Raw genomic sequence first — 21,171 nt, 5'->3', positions numbered from 1 at the left:
AAAAAGAAAAAAAGAAAAGAAGAAAACAGTGACAGCTCTTTAATCTAAAAGAAATAGCTACTTACAAGTGTAAATCCATTTGATCCGAGTGACCTGAGAATAAAATCACGCATAAGCGAGATTTATGTGATGAACACTGAATATTATAGAGTTGACCTTAATTATTTTGTTTCTTATAAATGTTCAGTTGAACGATGCGTAATCACCTGAAACTCAGTTTTTGCGTCTGTTCGTGTTTGTAGATCGACTTTATCATCAGCTCGTATTTAGTCGTCACTGTCATTTAAAGGGTCACTGATCTCTTTTCACACAGGGCTGCAGCTCTCCTCGGGTGTTTAAGGGTTAAGGGGTTACGCGTTCTGGGTGTTCTGAAATCTGTGGACGCTCCCCGCAGCCAATCAGAAGTTGGGACGGGTGTCTGTCTGGCCAATGGGAGTGCGCTGAGGGTCAGTGTCAGCCGCAGGTGAAGTGTACAGTAGCGCTGTGTTCGTTCACACTCGCGTTCTGGCGACGTGGACGCGCATCACCGATCTCCCCTTCACGCGCGCCGCGATGCGAGCGAGCTGCCGCCTCGGGGCTCAATCTCCATCTGACCCGGATCTGGAGCTCCTAACCCCGCCGCTTTACAATCAACAGTGACTTCTCCTGCCGAGGATGGCTGTGCGCAGTAACTCTCTGATGCCGTTCTCCATTCAAGCCATCCTGAACCGAAAAGACGAGTCTCGACACTTGAACGATCTGGAGGTTTGTTTCTCAAAAAGCGCTTGCTGGAAGATCTTCGGTGGCATGGATGAACCGGACAGGAGCGACGAGAGAGAGCACAAGAACTACGACTCGGACTCCGGGATGAGCGAGGACACCGACAGTAAAGCGCAGATCGACGCAAAGCCCGAGAAAGACGCAGATTTAGCGGAAGACACGGACCCGGAGTCCACGGCGGAGCACTGCGGAGCCCGGGAGCGTGTGTCCGGTGAGTAACATCTCCGTCCGACACTCGCACGGATTAACGGAGTCTGGAAATATACTTGATCAAACACAAACTTATTTTTATGTTTTAGTTATAATAGTCTTTAATGTGTATATATATCCATATATATATCCACATCCATTTATATATAAAGAACTAACATGCATCTTTTTCTATAGACTAATAAACTTTTCTGTTTGTTGCACATTTGCTAATATCACGGTGTTAGAGGCAGTTGTACAAAAGGGAATGCTTTGAAAGACTTCATCAGAGAAAGATGTGCTATATATGTTTATAACCGTGTAGGCCTACCTTGCAGTCTTTTCTAAGTATAGTAGACTTTTGTTTGTTTGTTTGTTTATCGCGCATGTCCTAATATTGTATTATATTATGTATACTTTGGAGGTAATTGTGCAAAAAGCGCACGCTTTCAAAAACGACTTCGGAGAAATGTGTCTTTTATAAACGCGTTTATGTATTCTCAAGGTTGAATGACAAAAATAGCACTGCCGTGCACTTTTTTTTCAAACTATAAAATACTTTTATGTTTATCGCAAATGTGCTAAGTCCATGGTATTATATTATACATATATAGGATACTTTTGAGGTAATTGTACAAAAACAACATGCTTTATAAAATCGTTAGAGAAAGGTGGGCTATATGCCTGTAAACGTGTGTATCAATGTTCCAAGTCAAACAAAATGGCACGTCCATGCACCTTTTTTTTAATTAATGTAGACTTTGTTGTTGGTGGTGTTTATCGCGCACGTGGTGATACCATGGTATTATATTATTCTATTCTATTCTATTATTTTGAACTTCAGAGACAGTTATATCTACAAACAGCGCATGCAGTAACGCGTGTGGGTTGTTTTGCAGACTGCACCGGCGCCGAGGAGAAGAGCAGCGATCAGCCCAAGCAGCGGAAGAAGCGCTCGCGCGCCGCGTTCTCTCACGCGCAGGTGTTCGAGCTCGAGCGTCGCTTCAATCACCAGCGCTATCTGTCGGGACCGGAGCGCGCGGACCTCGCCGCCTCCCTCAAACTCACCGAGACGCAGGTCAAGATCTGGTTCCAGAACCGACGGTACAAGACCAAGCGACGCCAGATGGCCGCCGATCTGCTGGCCTCGGCCCCGGCGGCGAAGAAGGTGGCCGTGAAGGTGCTGGTCCGGGACGACCGGAGACAATACAGCCCCGGAGAACTACTGCGACCGCCGCTGCTCTCCTATTACTACCCGTACACGTACTGCCTGCCCGCCTGGAGCCTGTCCTCCGCGTGCACGGGAAGCCAGTGACACCGGGACTTACACTATATTTATTCGACTCAAGACATTCGTTACCTGAACACGCCAGGCCCGGTTCTACGGGGTGCTCAAACTCTCAGCTAAAGCTGCATTAATGGCATTTCACTGAGGATTTTGGCAAACCACGGCTTACGGATCACATCAGCATCACAGACACTTCTCTCGAGTTCTTGAACCCAACAGCCAATCAGATGCGTTTATGCTAGAATCATCCTCCGCTATTTGTGTTCAGCACGAATCATCTCATTATAAAGAAGTGTAGAGAGATTCATTGAGCATCGAAGAGAACTTACAATAATTAAGAGCGAGTTTTAGAGATTGTAAACAGCTCTTTACGCCACAGCAATGGACGGCACCTTTATAAAACCTTTATAGATATTATTAAGGTTCGAGCCCCCTCACTATTTTGAGAAGCACCCTCAGAGATGTGCTTCTGGAGCTCAGAACTCGGCTACTATATGAGTTTTACACTCTATAAAACCAGGATTTTGTGTCACAATGTTTGGAAAATATGTCTGGTTTTAGCAAACTGTCTCTCTTCTGGTTGGAAAGCAGCCGTTGCTGTTGTTTGTTCTCGGTAACGGTAAGACCGGCACTTTCCCACAGTTCATCACGGCAGGAAACATGGACTCACGAGAGAACAGTGACGTCTCAGAGTTTACTCCACCTATGTGTGCTTTCATATTAGTGCTACCTGTTTTGTTTAATGGAAAAGAAATCACACATTAAAAGCATAATTTCAGTCGTGTTTCTCTGCATTTTATGAGATCCTCAAAGTCAAATTATGGAATTAATGACCCGTGACACGAGCCCTCTGGAGTCATTAAACTAGTGTAAGTTTGACAGAAGAGAAGAAGAGTCGCTGAATAATCGTTAAATCCACGTTTAGAAGCATGTAAATGTTGTTCCTCCGAGGGTGCTGTATGGTATTTTAGGCTATCATACTGCTGAATTCTGCTTTAAAGTTGAATCCATATTTCAGAATAACTAAAATCTTCTCTCCACATTTACGCATTTTAGTCTCATTCATGTATTGGAGACAAAAAAGGAACTTCGGAATATTAAAATGACTGAAATTCGCAACAGCAATAAACATAAAGTAACTGAGATTATTAATAATGCAAACCATAAAACCAAACTATGCAACCATCACAGCCCTGTTCAAAAATAATAATCATGAAACTAATAACACATGCATCGGGTTATGATTTAATGTTGTTTTGTCGGCCGTTTCAAACACTTTGATTTATGATCAGATCAAGGCATCAACTCTGTAATACACTTGACTATATTACAGAGCTAATTCGGTTTAACTTTGTGTATATAAATGTATGAATTATATTTCAATAAAAGATTAGCATAGCTTGCATCTCGCTTGGTTTATTGTGGTTATTCTGACTGACATACCGAGTTATTCTCGGAACTGAGTGATTAGTGGAATAAACTTAAAGTTTTAAGCGTTTGTTTAATGCTACATCAGATCAGATTCTTTCAATCCTGTCAGATTGATGGTGTTTTATTGCGAGCTAAAAACGAAAAGACAAGCAGCTCTAAGACACGGTAAGACTCTGTCTCTGTCTTCTCATTAAACTCTCATGAACACATGATGAAGATCGTCTCTGTTCTGATGGATGGAGAGATGAAACACACTTTCACATCTCTGCTTTCTGAGCACGTGGCATTTTAATACACGCAAAGATTGGCTACTTTTATTCCTCGAGCTGGTGACATTGTGTTCTTGTTTTTCAGTTTTAGTCTCTGAGCTCAAATAAGGTTTTTGTGTGGAGACAATCAAATAAACTAATAATTAACCCTTGCTGCGTATATGCCAAACACCAGTAAATTTTTCAATGCAAAATAGTTGCGCTACATTTTAAATGCATGCAGTTTGAATTGAAATAATTATAGAAATATATTTGATTACACATGAGGTCTGTATGAGCGCGTTATATCAATTTAAAAACACCGAATATTTATCGCAATTCATCCAGTTTTTTTTCTTCAGATTTTAATGTGTAAAACAAGGACAGATTTATGATGAATGCTGGGAAATGTGAGGCATATTTGACATTAATGCCTTGCTGTTGGTTTTGAGTCCGTTTATGTCAATTTGAGAGGTTGTTCTGAGGCCCATGCGGAGTTAAAAAACACAAAACCATTCTCAACACGAGCATTTTCCTTTAAAAGCGTGTCTCTGATTCGGGTTAACGTGTTTAAATTGATGGTCGATATTTTGAGGTCATTTCTCAGCGAGCGCGTGCACGTGCAAAGACGGGCACGAGTCCTTACATTCTTCAGCATAAATGCAGCGAGTCCGGTTCAACTTTCCGGGAAAATGTGTGTAATGACCAAGAAAAAGAGAGAAAGAGAAAGAGAGAGCAGCTTTAGTCTCAAGCTCAAACGGGACTCGCTGGAGCTGATCTAGAAATCATTCGCAGATGGAGCTTCATTTTGCCACTCCAGATTCTACTGGCATTGAAATGATCACACACACACACACACCATACCTGTCAAGTTTTGGATTTGAAAATAAGGGAAATTTTCCAGCGCCCATTGCGAGCAGTCCCACCACCCCAACAAAGCTCCAGTATCCCTTACATTTTAAGACAGGTGTTATAGCCCAAATTAAAACACAAAAGGGTATATATGAAGAGCATTTATTTAAAGGCTTATTTGCATATTTTCTGTTAATTTAACATTGCTTGTCTTTACATTTACATTTTATTTTAATTCCACACATTCTTTTCATTTCATATTGCTTTTCTTTAACAGTTTTTCTTTTCATTTCACATAACTTTTCTTTTACTCTTTTAGTGAGTTGTTGTACCAATTTGTTGCAGACTTTGCATTCTTTAAAAAAGTAAATTCGCTGTCCCATTTATCACGGTATTTACACATGGGTTTTGGTTTTTTTGGCAGGTGTGCCTTCACTCTCTATTGTAGCATCCATCATCCGTCTCTGTTTTTTCTTTTGTTGTTGTTGTTTTTCCCACGTTTTAACTCATGTCATCTGACCTCACACACCCCTCGCGACAGGCTACTATAGGTGGGAGTTATCGCGAGACTAGTGACAGAGCTCAGATTGGGAATGTTTTTATTATTATTATTTTATTAATAACGCAGGTAAAAAAAATAATAATAATAAAAATACGGGAGACTTACGGGAAAATACTAATTCGGGAGGACGGCGGGAAAGAAGGGTAAAATACGTGACTTTCCCGGCCAAAACGGGATACTTGACAGGTATGACACACACACACACACATAACAAAGCTCCAGTGGTTCAGTTCATGTTTCTGGAGATTAATGTTTCATTACAAGCTTTTTATATCGATTCATTTGTTTACAAACAACCAGTGTATTTAGAAATGGAAAAGCCATTTATGGACGCTTGTCGGTGACGTCATGATGTCAAACTCTAGCTGATTCGAATTGAAGTTTTTATTCTGAAGAGGGCAAGGAGTTTTGTCGTAGTTATTAGATGTCGTCGTGTAATGATCGCTCTGTTGTGTTTCCCGCGTGTCATTTGTCATCTAGTCTACTATAGTCTAGTTCATATTTTGACAGGACTTGCAATTTTAACGAGGCCTCGCAATTTCCCAGTTCATAAGTAGCCTACTCTTTTACTATTCCGTGAATGCCTGTATATTTTTGGTCAAATTTCGGACGTCAAAGACCATTTCTTTATACACGCTAATAGAGCGCGCCTGTCACACATAATGGCGCGTAATCAGGGCAATCATTTCCCGCGCACAGACATGAGCCAGTTGTTGTTCTAGATCAAGTTTCACGTTTAATGAAAGAAAATGGCCATTTCAGACACTTGGCTCTCGCGGTCCACCTGCGAGGCAGTCATTTAACTCCTAATTGAATTAACCTCTGTTTTCTCTTCACGTGCTCGGGCCCTGCAGCGGTTTCTCGGTGGATCTCTCTGCAGCTGCTCGGTTCTCCGGTCATCGGATCGTCGGTAATCCCGCAGATGAAGAGTGTGATGTGAAGCAGATGTCTCGCGCGTGGAAATGCTTTACAGGTGCGTGCGTGTTTAACCTCGCGCCTCCAGCAGTTAACATGTCACAGCATCACTCTAATTATCTTGTCTAATTATCATGTCCAATTACACTCCAACTTGACTTTTGGGATGTTTCTGCAATAAATGGAATATTTAAGAGCGCCCCGAAAACATTTCCTTGCTTTTAAATAAAAATAAAAATTCACATCAGGCAACTCACATTAAGACTCTTTTATTATTATTATTATTATTATTATTATAACTATTACAATTGTTTCGTCTAAGCGCTCATGTAATGTCAGTTATGCCTTGTAATAATTATAAATAGGCTAACACACTTGGGTCAATAATAATAATAACAATTCATTATTTTTATCATTGTATGTAGTGATTTTTCTCTGTTCTAGTCTCTCTCTCTGTGTGTGTATATACATTTGTGATAAATATAAGTGTAATTATAAATTTGATGAAACAAAATGGCATGTTAATGCTCAACTACATGAATAAAAACAAAAACAATAGCTCACTAAAAGCGTTTCTTCAGCAGTTTAGGCGCCTAATCTGAACTCAAGTTTATTTTTTAACTCAAACCTCTCGTGTGTGTTAACATTACAGATTCAGGCATATTTATTTATTTTTATTATTTTTTTATTTTTTTTATGAAGCTGTTATGTTCCTATATTTAGTATAAAACACATTTTTTATTTATCTTATTGCAGTTTATGTCTTAGGGTAGGCCTAAGTCAGTGCACAGTTTGCAAATATATTTTTTCTCTTTAATAGCTATAATTTAAATTGCAATAATCCAAATGCATAGTGTATATTTTGTGTGCATTATCTCAGATAAACTCTTAAAGCAAGCAAATGTTTATTGAATAAATTGGAATAGTGATCCGAGCCTCTCGATCATTTATACTGATATAATAGTGTTATAATGCTGTTATAATAGTGAGGGATGTTCCTAGAGTTCGTAACGGTCCGTTTAGCACTTGTGGAAAGCCAGTGGTGATCTCACCGTCTCTCTGTGTCTGTCTGATGATTTATTTCAGTCTAGAGATCCCGGGAGCTGCATTAGGTCAAACCTCTCCATGACTTTATGAAAACTTTCAGAGCAGATCTATTCTTGTTGTTGGTTTTTCTCATTCTGACTGTGCACAGCATATTGAAATCTCACCTTGGAAATGTTCTCAGATGATGTGTTGATGAATGAAAGCTTGAGAGACGGGACTCTGGAGTGATCTGGAGTCTGTGGAGGGTCTGAGATCTCTGAGAGTACAGCGGAGTGTGTTTTTGTGTGTTATCAGAGCTCAGGTCTGTAGGTTTTTAGCCAGATTCACACTCAGATAATAGATGAAATAGAAACGCACATGTGATATTTGATCTCTGGGGTGGAGAAATCTTTAACATTTAGACTCAGACAAATGTGTTGAGCCATTTATTTTCACTTTAACAAGTGATTGTGTAATTGCAGTCAAATGAAGTTAGATCTAAAGAGATATCCTGGTGATATTTGTTGATTTGCTTTCTGTAAGGAGGAACTGTGTGTGTGTGTGTGTGTGTGTGTGTGTGTGTGTGTTTCCCTCATCATATGACACCAGACACACCCAAAACAGTGCTTTATTAAGACCAAGATCATATAATACAGATACAAAGTGTTTTTTTAATAATAAATTAAAATCGTAAAATAAAGTACAGTGCTATAGTGCTATATTATTATTATTATTATTAATAATAATGTTTAAAAGTAGCAAGTGTTTGTACATGGTTTTACTCGCAGTATAAGTATCAATGCACCGTGGTTTTATCATTTGATTCCTGACTTTTAAGTTCAGATAAATAAAGTAAAGTAAAGATACTTTGTGATCTTCCCAGTTTATTATAATTAAGTTGAATTATATTGTTTGCTCTAGTGAATAAAAGGCTCCAATATCCTCATAATCAAAGTTGCAGATATATCACATAGTACATTCTCAGTAATAACATTCACATCAAATATAGTATAGTTTTATTCAATATATCCATAAGTCTATTGATTGATTCATGAGATCAGATCACATATTCATCTTCTCTAACATATTCTATATTTTAACCCTTTTACTGCTCAAATATTGTTTGGCATGACAACGAGTTTAGTATCACCAACATATTTGATGGATATATAATACTTTGCATTGAAAAAATTTTTTTTTTTTCTAAAAAAACATCATTCAGGATCTCTCCAGTGAATCCTCACTCTTTCTGCGTTGGCTTGTTTTTGTTTTCCAAGATCCTGGTCACTTCATCTCATCTAGAGAGAATTAGTCTCTCCTTAGTTTGGTTAAAGTAATTAGCCAGTTTAGTGGTTTTGTTTGGGTCTGGCGTTTTTATTGTTTCATCAAGAGATGTTTGTGACTTTCTTCACACACATCAATGCTTTCACGAAATCTTGTTCAAATCATATTTCCATTGTTCTAAACTGTTTTAATTTTGGATATTTTGGCAGTACAGTATACTTTTTATCATGTCTATGTAATGTGTGATTTGTTGTCATGACAAATCATATTTACATTAATTCTACAACAGAAATGAAATAAATAAATAATACATGCATGAAGGCTATGCTTTTAGAGCAGTAGAACAAATATCATCTCTCGTTTCAATTCAATTCAAGTGAGCTTTATTGCCTTGACTTGCACAGTATTGTCAAAGCATTGATTATTGCACGAACAGAATAAAATAATTATTATATTATACATGTATAATAAATGTGTGTGTGTGTGTGTGTGTGTGTGTGTGTGTGTTTATGAATGTGTTTTTTATTTATTTGGGGTATTATTTAAGTTTTATGTGTTATTGATGATGGAGTTTTAATTTTATTTTAATTGATAAAACAACAATGTTGTTGTAAATCTTTGATTTAATGTTAAAATATGCTTTATTTAACCCCCCGCCCATCTCCCTCGCGCGCGCGCGCGCTCTCTGTGTCCATGGCGACAGGGAAGCGTCACGGAGGACGAGTCCACTCCTGCGCATCGAGGGTGCGCTGTTCACACAAACACAGTAAATCGCGCTCGCTCCAGAATTAAACAGTAAACTGATAACTGCTGAGTTTAGCTGGATATTTGTGAGACGGTGACGTCACACAGCGGTTGAACCTCGTGTTGGAGCTCGGCTCGCGGTGGCGTTGATGAAGGTGTGTTGGTTCGCTCCGAGGAAAGATGGCGGCGAGCGGATCGTGATCAGATTATCATCGCGCTGCTCTTAAATCTCCGCTTCTCCGTGATTAACGGCGTGAGTTCGGTTCGTGACCGCGTGTGTGTGTCGTGATCTGCGAGGGATGTCGGACTCTGAGGAGGAGATCCAGGAGCGGCAGCTGAAGATCGTGCTGCTGGGAGACGGAGCATCCGGGAAGGTACAGATCCAGGAGAACTCTTATCATCTGATCACAATCATCAGCAGATCAGATTCAGTCCTGCTGCACAACACACTCGCTTAATGAACACACGGAGGATTACATGCAAATAGCCTTCACATTAATGGATATATACACCAATAAACACGAATCAGACATGTTATTATAGCCTAATGAAATACCACACTGTATGCTACTCTGTTTGTGTCTGTAGATCTCAATCTTTACAGAGTTTATTCTCTTACAAACACCAAACTTCTCAGTGTTACTCCTCTCTGTATTCTGGAGGTGTTTTCTTATATCTTTCACAAGGATTTCTACTACAGTTTACTCCTAAAAACATGGTGAAATGTGTTTGTTTTCTGATTTCTGGTAAAAAGAGGACTCCACAATCCTCTCTGGACAAACCTACAACTCTAATATGATGACAAAATTAGACTAGAATTATGAGCCTGACTTTATACACTGGTTAGATAATATGCTGTTATTTCTTATTGTTTAACTGTGTTGGGTTGCACTGAATGAAATCTTAAGATGACAAGCTGAAGTCTGTGGGTAGTGAGTGAATCTGCTGCTGGTCTCACTGTGAAGAGTGCTGTCTGTTAAACTTACAGCCATCATCAGCACACCAACCTGACCACAGTGTGTGTGTGTGTGTGTGTGTGTGTGTGTGTGGTGATGGGAATCTGGGCCGTCTCTCACAGCACACAGACACGATCTGATTGGCTGTGGCACTCTGTGTGAAACACCTGTCAATCAAAGATGTTCTCATCCTTTAGCCACTCCCCTCCCTTTATAACCAGAGGGGAGGCGGAGCTTAGAACAATGTCATTCGATTTCAACTGTTCTAATGTGTGTGTGTGTGTGTGTTTTCAGACTTCTCTGGCCATCCGATTTGCACAAGAGGCTTTTGGGAAACAGTATAAACAAACAATAGGACTGGACTTCTTCCTCAAGAGAATCACCCTGCCAGGTTAGACACACACACACACACACACACACACACACACCCCCCACACACACACAAGCAGAATTTACTTTCTATAATAATAAGTGCCCAATCTAGACCAGTCTGTGTTTGATCTTGTGATGTTCTGGATGTGTTCTGAGCGTCAGCACATTCAGAAGCAGCTCGTCTCTTACCGTCAAGACTGAACTGTAGAATAAATAAAGAACCCATCTTTACAGAAGCGCGTGAAGAGCAGTATCTACACATGACTGTATAGTCTGACTCTACTGACTGGAACGCTCGGAGCTTCAGTGACTGGACAGAAACTATTCTGTTTACAGTTTCATCATCTATCATCGTCATATATTATTATATTACATTCTATATGATCACACAGCAGCACAGGACACACAAAAACTCAAAATTATACATTTCTCTTTTATTAGGATATTAAGTAAAGATCATGTTCATGAAGGTATTTAGTAAATCTCCTACTGTAAATATATCAAAACTTCATTTTTGATTAGTAAAATGCATTGCTAAGAACTTGATTTGAACAACATAAAGTGTTACTGACACTTTGATTGTTTTATATAGTGTTTAACTGTAAGATTTAAACTTCCTCTTGGAGTCGTGACCGGGATGTTAAAGAGAAGATGGTGTTCAGAGCAGGATTAGTTCAGCACTGATGATGATGATGATGATGATGATGATGATGATGAGTTCAGCTCTAATCCTGTTTCACTCGTGTCGAAGGAAACCTGAACGTGACGCTGCAGGTGTGGGACATCGGAGGACAGACGATTGGAGGAAAGATGCTCGACAAGTACATCTACGGAGCACAGGTGACACACACTCACTCACACACACACACACACACACACACACACACACACACACACACACACACAGACAGAGAGCAGGTAACAACAAACAAAGATACTCACACAAACACACACACACACACACACACACACAGACAGAGAGCAGGTAACAACAAACACAGACACACACACACACACACACACACATTCAGGTTCTAGCGCCACCTGCTGCTCACACACATTTGCTGCTTTTGGGAAGGTGTGTGTGTGTGTTTGTGTAATTCTGCTAAATGTCTTGTGATGAAACCCAGGTGATGATGTTAATGTGTGTGTGTGTGTGTGTGTGAGCAGGGTGTGCTCCTGGTCTATGACATCACTAATTCTCAGAGCTTTGAGAATCTTGAAGATTGGCTGAACATGGTGAGAAAAGCCAACGAAGAGTCTGACACACAGCCGGCGATATCACTGATCGGGAACAAGAGTGAGTACACACACACACACACACACACACACACTCACACACAGACACACACACACACACACACACTCACACACACACACACACACACACACACACACACAAACACTCACACACTCACAGACCCACACACACACACACACACACACACACACACACTCACAGACGTACAGACCATGCGTCAGCCTCTCTCTCTCTCTCGTGAAGCCCACACAGAAGTGACTAAAGCTGTATTTCATCGACCGGCCGCTTGAGGCTGGTGCAGAAGGGGGTCACTCCCATACACTCCTCATGTTAAAATGCCCAACTTTACAGCAGAAAAAAACGTTTACAGCCTGGTGCAAAAAAAGATTTTGGTCTATATTGCTAATTTTGCCCTTCATGACAACTGTAGGAGGGTGAATTTTTTTATAACTCATCCGTTTAAATTATATGAAGCCTTAAAGTTCTGCATAATTAAGGGCGTGGCCACTTGAGTGACAGGTGGTTTTCCGCTGTTGACACTGCCGTCACGCTAGGTGGGCGTGGCTTCAGCACCAGCTCCCGCCTTTTTACCCATTTTTGGTCACCCCAGAGTGACGTGCGGTGACGCTCCGCCCACTTTTGGTTTCAAAAACTCTCTTCTGAAACCTGTGGGTGACATCACAGACATTACGTCCATGTTTGAATACAGTCTACATCCTGGTTATTGTTGTACCACCTTTGATTAAAAATAAATACTGTACAGTGATCAATTATTTTATTGTACAACAGTAAATAATCATTACATTTTAGAATTTAAATAGAATCATCATTATACTGTGTGTGCGTGTGTGTGTGCGTGTGTGTGTGTGTGTGTGTGTGAGACCGCTATAAAAATGAATCTATATTTGTGAGGTCTGCCCTCAACTCTTCATCTTCATGGGAACATGTAGGTCTACACACACACACACACACACACACACACACATATACACACACACACACACACACACACAAGCTTAACAACTAAAACAAAAAGAGAAGAAAGAAAAACAGTGCTCACTTTCTCTGCAGACGATTCCCAAAAGACTGAGAGAGAGACAGACACAGCGTCCTAGACGAAAGAAAGAGGTTTGAGTCTGCTCATGATCAGAAGAGCAGCGGATCATTTACAAGCTCTTAAACCCATGAACGGCATCCTGAAGAAACACACAAACAGCTCCAGCACTTCATCACAGCACTGGTCATGTTTAATCTGCGCACACACACACACAGGGGTCAGCAGAGGTCACAGGTCAGAATCATACATTCTCTGATTAAACCCCCCCCCATCTATCACACACACTCATAACACACACACATCATCGATCTGAGGATCAGAATAAAGCCGTTTCAGCACAGATCTCTCGCTCGTATTAAACTGACAGAATGTTATTCAATTTTATTGTATGTATCAACGTAACGATTCAAGTGAATCTGTGCTTCCTGCAAACATAACATAACTGTAATGGTGTTTCAGTATGACTGCATGTGGACCTCTTCAGAGAGGAAAGATTGACCGAGCTCTAGTTTAACCCTGCTGTTGTGTTCGGCTCAAACCTGCTACACAGATTCAGCACTGAAAGCCATTTCACCTGTTCTCTGAAATAAACTACTACTAGCGTCTATGATAAAACACAATCTGACCACAACACTACACTGTGTGTGTGTGCACTTGTAACGTGTGTGTGTGTGTGTGTGTGTGTGTGTGTGTGTGTGTGTGTGTAACATGTATCTGTGTGTGTGCTGATGTTTGTTGTAGCATTCAGCAGTCAGATGACTCGAGTCAGAGCACCAATCAGAGCTCAGGATCAGGGTCATGTGATCTCTTTCAGTGACATGTGTGTGTGGAAAGTTCTCCATGTGCCGCTTGAGTCGTTGGGTAAATATTGGTGCACATGGTGCTGCTGAGACCAGCCTGTGTGGTACATCACGGGCCATTACGCCTCACACACGCGTGTATGTGTGTGTGTGTGTGTGTGTGTGTGTGTGTGTGTCTATACCAGTACAGAAGGAAAGTGTGTGTCTGATACTGTGTGTGTGTGAGCGTCTTGTGTGGCCTCTTCAGCACTGGGGCTTTTGTTGGCTTTCAACACGCCTGAGGATCCATAAAGCTGTATGAGTCTCTCTCTCACACACACACACACACACACACACACACACTCTCCTCCTGTAATGGCTTCGTGTGGATCTGCACTAGATCACAGCTCCCGAGTGTTGACGTGAACCGACGCTCCTGTGTTTACAGTCACTTAGCGTCGCACATCAGCGGGTGTTGACCTTTGACCTCTCACTCGCCTGCTGTCCTGCTAATGGGGAAGAGTGGACGGTAAACTCTGCTCATGCTCTCTAATGTGTTTGAGTCAAGTCAGTCTCTGTTAAATGTCCAGAGCTGCCACTGACGTCACGTCTGATGCTGTGTGTGTGTGTGTGTGTGTGTGTGTGTGTGTGTGTGTGTGTGTGAGACTGTAATCCTTACAGAAGTGTGCATCAGATACACTGAAGGCAGAAGGTTAAAGGTGTGTGACGCACTAGAACAGACCTCACTGGTCCTGCTTTTCTTCTTTTGGTTTTAATGGTGGTTGGCAAATCTGCTGGAAGGAGAATACTGACACCTCCTGTATGACACCAGCATTACAGCTGACTTAAAATAAGGATCGGCTTATGATACCGATAATTAAAAAGAATACTCTATCAGCTCTGATACTTGAGATCAGCTCGGGACATCCTCAGAATAAATTAGTCTTGAGCTCTACTTCTGGTTTACATCAGTTCAACATGCTTTTTGAGGATATTGCAGCTCATGCTCTGCAGAAAGTTGTGCTTTTCTTTAGTATTTCTGTTTTTGTTCATATCTTTTGTCATCACTTAGCTAAGTGTAACTTGATTTCAAGAATGTTTAGATATTTGTACTGGAAACAAGACAGAAATGCTGACATTCATGACAATGGATCTACTTTAAAGGAGTCACTGGATGCCAATTTTCCACAAGTTGACATGATTCTTCAGGGTCATAATGAAAAGTCTGTAACATGCTTTGGTTAAAATGTTTCAGTGATAGTGTTAAAACAGCTCTGTTCACTGTGAGCCGTTATGGTGCATGTCCCTTTAAATGTTAATGAGCTCTGCTGACCCCGCCCCTCTCTCTTCTGTGGGGGCTCCGATGCCTGTAGTGAACGCTGTGGTGTGTGTGTGTGTGTGAGTGTGTGCAGGGCTCCAGGTAAACAGGGCAGGAGCAGCCATCGGTCTCTCAGTATCTTGAGCCTCCTCTGAATCTGTCTGACAGAGATTAGCTTTAGATTAGATGAGAGCAGAGAAGTGGCCCCTGATCCGCGGCCGGCCCCTGGAGGAGAGTGTGTGTGTGTGTGTGTGTGTGTGTGTGTGTGTGTGTCTCACCGTGACGCTCAGCTCGGAGCAGAATAACATGGCTCTGTTCTTCAGGATGTAAGCAGAGATCTACAATAACTCTGTTCTGGGGATCTGGACGCTATATTTGGTAACAATAGCTTTTAGCTAAATATTTCTGTTCAGGGCTTGTGCTGGTAATGAATGAGGCCTGTCACTGAGATCCTGTGACGTGAAAGTGATCCGCACACGAGCACACGGCCGTCCCGGAGACAACGCTGCTGTCTGGGGAACAGATCCAACTGGGTTTCTTCTGATAAAAACATATTTTTAAATAAGATTTCAAAAGCTCCAATTTGCAGAGGAATTTGGCCAAAAAAGTGATTAATTTGCTCTAATTTGTATTACTGTAATATCTTGAAATAAGAAACATTCACTGTAAAATAAAAGCATTTAATAATAATAGTAATAATGATGATTTCATTTTACTGTTCAGTTGACAGTTTTTGTAAAATGACAATTGCAATTTAATATAGGATTGAAAAAAGATTTCATTTTTCAAAATTATTTATTATTATTATTATTATTATTATTATTATTATTATTATTATTATTATTATATTATAGTTATTTATTATTACCACTGAGCTGGTTCTGGTTGTTTGTTTATTCAGAGTTGGTGAAATATGACACACACACACACACAAATGCAGGTGTGTGTCTGTAAGAGCAGTGTAAATGGAGCTGGGGTGAATCTCCTGCGTGACCCCTGTGCCCTGACCTGTGCGTGACCCTGCAGTGACCTCACACACACACACACACACATACACACACACACTGTGTCACAGCACCATTGTTGAGCTCTCACTGAATCACAGTCCTGCTGACAGTGATGCTGGATCACACATGACGCTGAGCAGCGTGATCACAGGACACGTGTGTGTGTGTGTGTGTGTGTGTGTGTGTGCCCTCAGGTCTGGTATCCTGTGTGTGCAGGTGTGTGAAAGCAGCTCAGAACACTTCTGTTCAGACTCTAGATGACCGTCATTTTCTGTGGATCAGAAGCTCAGCTGAATGTTGTTTTCAGTGTGAGACACAAATAACTCATAAAATCAGCTTGTTGAAATAACACATCGTTCTGATTTACATGCCAGCAGACAGAATCAGACGTGATGATTGGGTTTTACTGTGGTGTGTCGGCCAGAGGTGTATATCAGTGATTCCAGTCAAACCAGCAGAATTCAGAGCCACTCAACTACTGTGTGTGTGTGTGTGTGTGTGTGTGTGTGTGTGTGTGTGTGTGTGTGTGTGCAGTTGATCTGGAGCACATGCGGACAGTGAAGATGGAGAAACATCAGCGATTCTGTCAGGAAAATGGACTGGTCAGTCAGTTTGTGTCTGCGAAGACGGGAGACTCTGTGAGTAACACACAAACACATAAACGTGTATTTACATATATTTATATACACACACAAACAAATATATAAAAATAATAATAAACAGAATATAAATATAAAAAGGTACTTATTACTTTTTATATAACAATTCTGACTGTTTTTAATACTTGTGTTAAGTGTGTTTCTGGTCTTATGGTTAGGTTTAGACTTGGCTTGTTTTTGTACAGTTGTGAAATCTCATGATTTTGCCACATTGCACAAATGTCTTCTCCTGAGACTGGGTTGGACATGTGAGCGATTCTCTGTGGTGTTCTGCTGCGTGTCAGTGTTTATTCGGTGTGTTTGCAGGTGTTTCTGTGTTTCCAGAGGCTGGCAGCTGAGATTTTAGGCATAAAGCTGAATAAGGCTGAGATGGAGCAGTCACAGGTGACTATGATCTGTGTTTGTTTCTCTTTACTCCACCTCTGTTCAAACACATTCATACTAAGACTTCGATCAGTTCACATCTGACACTGTGTGTGTTTGTGTTCAGCTATTACACATTTAAACACATTCTCTTATATCTGTAAATCATCTTCTGTCATTTTATCTTTATTTTTTTCTTTATCTAATGCATGTAACCTCATTTTACTCTTCTGTTTTTCTCAATTTCTCTGTTTCCATTGTCTGTGTGTGTGTGTGTGTGTGTGTGTATGTAGCGTATTGTCAAAGCAGAGTTGGTGGACTATCCTCAGGATGAGGGACCAATCAGACAAGAGACCAATCAGAGCAAAATCTGCTCTGTCCAATAACAGTCTGAGTGAGTGAGTGAGTGACAGAGTGTGTGTGTGAATGAGTGCGTGCGAGAGTGAGTGCGTGCGAGAGTGAGTGAGTGCGTGCATGCGTGGGTGCGAGAGTGAGTGAGTGCGTGCGTGCGAGAGTGAGTGCGTGCGAGAGTGAGTGAGTGCGTGCGAGAGTGAGTGCGTGCGTGCGAGAGTGAGTGCGTGCGTGCGTGCGAGAGTGAGTGAGTGAGTGAGTGCGTGAGTGCATGAGTGAGTGCGTGCGAGAGTGCGTGCGTGCGAGAGTGAGTGTGTGCTAGAGTGCGTGCGGGCGTGCAAGAGAGTGTGAGTGAGTGCGTGCGTGCGAGCGAGAGTGAGTGAGTGAGTGTGTGCGAGAGTGAGTGAGTGAGTGCGTGCGAGAGTGAGTGCGTGCGAGAGTGAGTGCGTGCGAGACTGAGTGCGTGCCAGAGTGAGTGTGTGAGTGAGTGCAAGAGTGAGTGAATGCTAGAGTGCGTGCGTGCGTGCAAGAGAATGTGCGCGAGAGTGAGTGCGTGCGTGCGTGCGAGAGAGAGTGAGTGAGGTGAGTGAGTGAGTGAGTGTGTGCGTGCGAGAGAGAGTGAGTGAGTGTGTGCGAGAGTGAGTGAGTGAGTGCGTGCGTGCGTGCGAGAGTGCGTGCGTACGAGAGTGCGTGCGTACGAGAGTGTGTGCGTGCGAGAGTGTGTGCGTGCGAGAGTGAGTGAGTGCGTGGCGTGCGAGAGTGAGGTGCGTGCGTGCGAGAGTGAGTGAGTGAGTGCGTGCGAGAGTGAGTGCGTGAGTGCATGAGTGTGTGCGTGCGAGAGTGAGTGAGTGAGTGCGTGCGTGCGAGAGTGAGTGTGTGCTAGAGTGCGTGCGTGCGTGCAAGAGAGTGTGCGCGAGAGTGAGTGCGTGCGTGCGAGCGAGAGTGAGTGAGTGAGTGTGTGCGAGAGTGAGTGAGTGAGTGCGTGCGAGCGAGAGTGAGTGCGTTGCGTTCAGCAGAGTGCGTGCGAGAGTGAGTGAGTGCGTGCGTGCGAGAGTGAGTGAGTGCGTGCGAGAGTGAGTGCGTGCCAGAGTGAGTGTGTGAGTGAGTGCAAGAGTGAGTGAATGCTAGAGTGCGTGCGTGCGTGCAAGAGAGTGTGCGCGAGAGTGAGTGAGTGAGTGCGTGCGTGCGAGAGAGAGAGAGTGACGTGAGTGAGTGAGTGAGTGAGTGAGTGAGTGAGTGAGTGAGTGAGTGCGTGCGAGCGAGAGTGAGTGCGTTGCGTGCAGCAGAGTGCGTGCGAGAGTGAGTGAGTGAGTGCGTGCGTGCGAGCGAGAGTGAGTGAGTGCGAGAGAGTGCGAGAGTGAGTGCGTGCCAGAGTGAGTGTGTGAGTGAGTGCAAGAGTGAGTGAATGCTAGAGTGCGTGCGTGCGTGCAAGAGAGTGTGCGCGAGAGTGAGTGCGTGCGTGCGAGAGAGAGAGAGTGAGTGAGTGAGTGAGTGAGTGAGTGAGTGAGTGAGTGAGTGAGTGAGTGAGTGAGTGAGTGAGTGAGTGAGTGCGTGCGAGCGAGAGTGAGTGCGTTGCGTGCAGCAGAGTGCGTGCGAGAGTGAGTGAGTGAGTGCGTGCGTGCGAGCGAGAGTGAGTGAGTGCGAGAGAGTGCGAGAGTGAGTGCGTGCCAGAGTGAGTGTGTGAGTGAGTGCAAGAGTGAGTGAATGCTAGAGTGCGTGTGTGCGTGCAAGAGAGTGTGCGCGAGAGTGAGTGCGTGCGTGCGAGCGAGAGTGAGTGAGTGAGTGAGTGAGTGCGTGCGAGAGTGAGTGCGTGCCAGAGTGAGTGCGTGCGTGCCAGAGTGAGTGTGTGAGTGAGTGCGAGAGTGAGTTAATGCTAGTGTATGTGTTTGTGAGAGAGTGAGTGTGTTCTTTCTTTGTTTTGTGTAGATCAATCAAAAACTCCTATCCCTTTATTGTTTAGTGTAGATGTGAAGTGTGTTTGTTGCTCTGTAGTGTGTGCTCTATGTGTGAGTAGCATCAGTCGTGTGGCTCAGTAATCATGATTATTATCTTGTATTGTATGATGCACTACCAGTGCTGGGTGGATTACTTACCAATTGTAGTCAGTCCATTACTTTTTACACATTACATGATGAAAATTTTAGTTATTAATGTAATCTAGGCTACTTATTTAAGGTTACTTTTTAGATTACTTTTACATTACTTTCTGATCTGACTTATTTTAGACTTTAAAAAGATGAATTAAATTTAACATATTCGCGTTGGCTAAAAGCGTCTGCTAAATGAATAAATGTAAATGTAAATATTGTTCTATAAAAAGCAAAGATAAAGAATGTACGTATATATATTCGGTGTGTTTTTCTTTTAAATCTGCATTATTAAATGCATTACACCAGGGTTTCCCAAACTGAGCTTTGTGTGATGTAATGTAAAATACCCAGATCACATTAAAATGCACAAATTCACCAACTTTGTTTTATTTATTTTTATCTGATCCTCTTTCTAATATAGTTTTATTTGAAGTACCCCTGAGATTTTAAGTAGTATGACATGTGTATGTTCAAGGTTCTCTGATGATGGCTATGATCACATGACATGAAGGTAAACAAATTAAAAAAAAATTTCAGTTAGTGTGTTATTTGGTTCACTTAAAATGATTTGTTTTAATGTAACATTTTTATGATCTAATTGATTATTAGCTTTTCCTTAAGCTCCTAAACCCCCTGCAGCTCCTTCACAAGCTCAGTTTGAGGAACCTTGATGTGATGTGATGTTTAACACACCTCATGTTGTTGATAGCGGTTCTTCTTTCTCTTGTGTGTGTGTTGTGTTTCTGCAGCACGTGGTCAAAGCAGACATCGTGAACTACAGTCAGGAGTCTGTGGCTCGAACCGTCAACCCTCCGCGCAGCTCCATGTGCATCATACAGTGATCATCGTCTCCGTCTCGCTCGCGTCTGATGCAGACGGACTCTGAACTCATGGTCACACATTCTGCTTCATACTGTCCTCCCTCGTTCATTTGCCAAGTAGACATGCTGTGTTATGTACAGTCTTTAATGTGTGCAAGTACCAGAGCTTCACCCAGTAACATCTGCTCGAGACAGACGGATGCCGGGTCATTCTAGAGCGCTGCGGTGTGTGTAAATGCTGCTGGAGTTCATTTAGCTGAGAACGAGCCGAGATCTCACATCTGCGGGAGAATTCGCTCACACTGTGTGTGTGTGTGTGTGTGTGTGTGTGTGTGTGTTAGGAGAGAAAGTACACAACCAGTCAAATGTTCTTGAACAGTTTGATTTTTTTTTTTTTTTAAGAATTCTCTTCTGCTCACCAAGCATGCATTTATTTGCAAAAATAGTAATATAGTGAAATATTATTACAGTTTAAATCAGATTTACTGCTCAAAAAACAGTTCTGATTATTATTTATAGAACCAATTAAAACATGTTTATTCAGTATCCATAGATCAGTATTTATCTGAAATAAATAGGTTTTTTAACATAATTTTACACCTTTACAAATTACAGAAATTTATACTTTTTTTTTTTTTTTTTTGCAAGGATGCTTTAAATTAATCAAAATAATGATAAAGAAATTAATAACGTTTCAAAGGATTTCTATTTTAGAGAAATGCTGTTCTTTTCATAAAAAAAAATAAATAAATCTTCAAGAAAATAAATCTACTCCGCTGTTTTCAAAATCTTCATGTTTCTTGAGCAGTAAATCATCATATTATTCTGATTTCTGAAGA

At 41.8% G+C, this 21,171-nt stretch overlaps 2 protein-coding genes across 3 annotated transcripts; both read left to right on the top strand.

Moving 5' to 3' along the window:
- Positions 1 to 360: 360 nt before the first annotated feature.
- Positions 361 to 3,608, top strand: LOC113114409 (homeobox protein Nkx-3.2-like). Its single transcript, XM_026281343.1, has 2 exons — positions 361 to 970; positions 1,848 to 3,608. Exons 1-2 carry the CDS (start codon positions 655 to 657, stop codon positions 2,261 to 2,263), a joined length of 732 nt encoding a protein of 243 aa, XP_026137128.1. The 5' UTR covers positions 361 to 654; the 3' UTR covers positions 2,264 to 3,608.
- A 5,679-nt stretch (positions 3,609 to 9,287) lies between these two features.
- On the top strand, positions 9,288 to 20,774 carry LOC113114417 (ras-related protein Rab-28). Of its 2 annotated transcripts, XM_026281351.1 has the most exons (7): positions 9,293 to 9,672; positions 10,549 to 10,645; positions 11,378 to 11,466; positions 11,797 to 11,926; positions 16,583 to 16,686; positions 17,014 to 17,091; positions 20,261 to 20,774. In XM_026281351.1, the coding sequence occupies exons 1-7, from the start codon at positions 9,598 to 9,600 to the stop codon at positions 20,351 to 20,353; spliced, it is 666 nt and encodes a 221-aa protein (XP_026137136.1). In that variant the 5' UTR covers positions 9,293 to 9,597; the 3' UTR covers positions 20,354 to 20,774. The 2 variants fall into 2 exon arrangements, with proteins under 2 accessions (XP_026137137.1, XP_026137136.1); XM_026281352.1 differs by lacking the exons at positions 16,583 to 16,686; positions 17,014 to 17,091; positions 20,261 to 20,774 and adding an exon at positions 12,959 to 13,599 and having other exon boundaries at positions 9,288 to 9,672.
- The last annotated feature ends 397 nt before the right edge of the window (positions 20,775 to 21,171 follow it).

This window comes from Carassius auratus, chromosome 14, assembly GCF_003368295.1.
Source record: "Carassius auratus strain Wakin chromosome 14, ASM336829v1, whole genome shotgun sequence".
In the NCBI taxonomy this organism is placed as follows: domain Eukaryota; kingdom Metazoa; phylum Chordata; class Actinopteri; order Cypriniformes; family Cyprinidae; genus Carassius; species Carassius auratus.
The sequence above is the reverse complement of the archived record's forward strand: the minus strand, read 5'-3'. Positions and strand labels throughout refer to the sequence as shown.

Coding starts and splice junctions, on each gene's coding strand:
- LOC113114417 (XM_026281351.1), top strand. CDS start 9,598: ATGTCGGACTCTGAGGAGGAGATCCAGGAGCGGCAGCTGAAGATCGTG. Junction 11,467..11,796: donor AGTACATCTACGGAGCACAG/GTGACACACACT, acceptor GTGTGTGAGCAG/GGTGTGCTCCTGGTCTATGA. Junction 17,092..20,260: donor CTGAGATGGAGCAGTCACAG/GTGACTATGATC, acceptor GTGTTTCTGCAG/CACGTGGTCAAAGCAGACAT.
- LOC113114409 (XM_026281343.1), top strand. CDS start 655: ATGGCTGTGCGCAGTAACTCTCTGATGCCGTTCTCCATTCAAGCCATC. Junction 971..1,847: donor AGCCCGGGAGCGTGTGTCCG/GTGAGTAACATC, acceptor GTTGTTTTGCAG/ACTGCACCGGCGCCGAGGAG.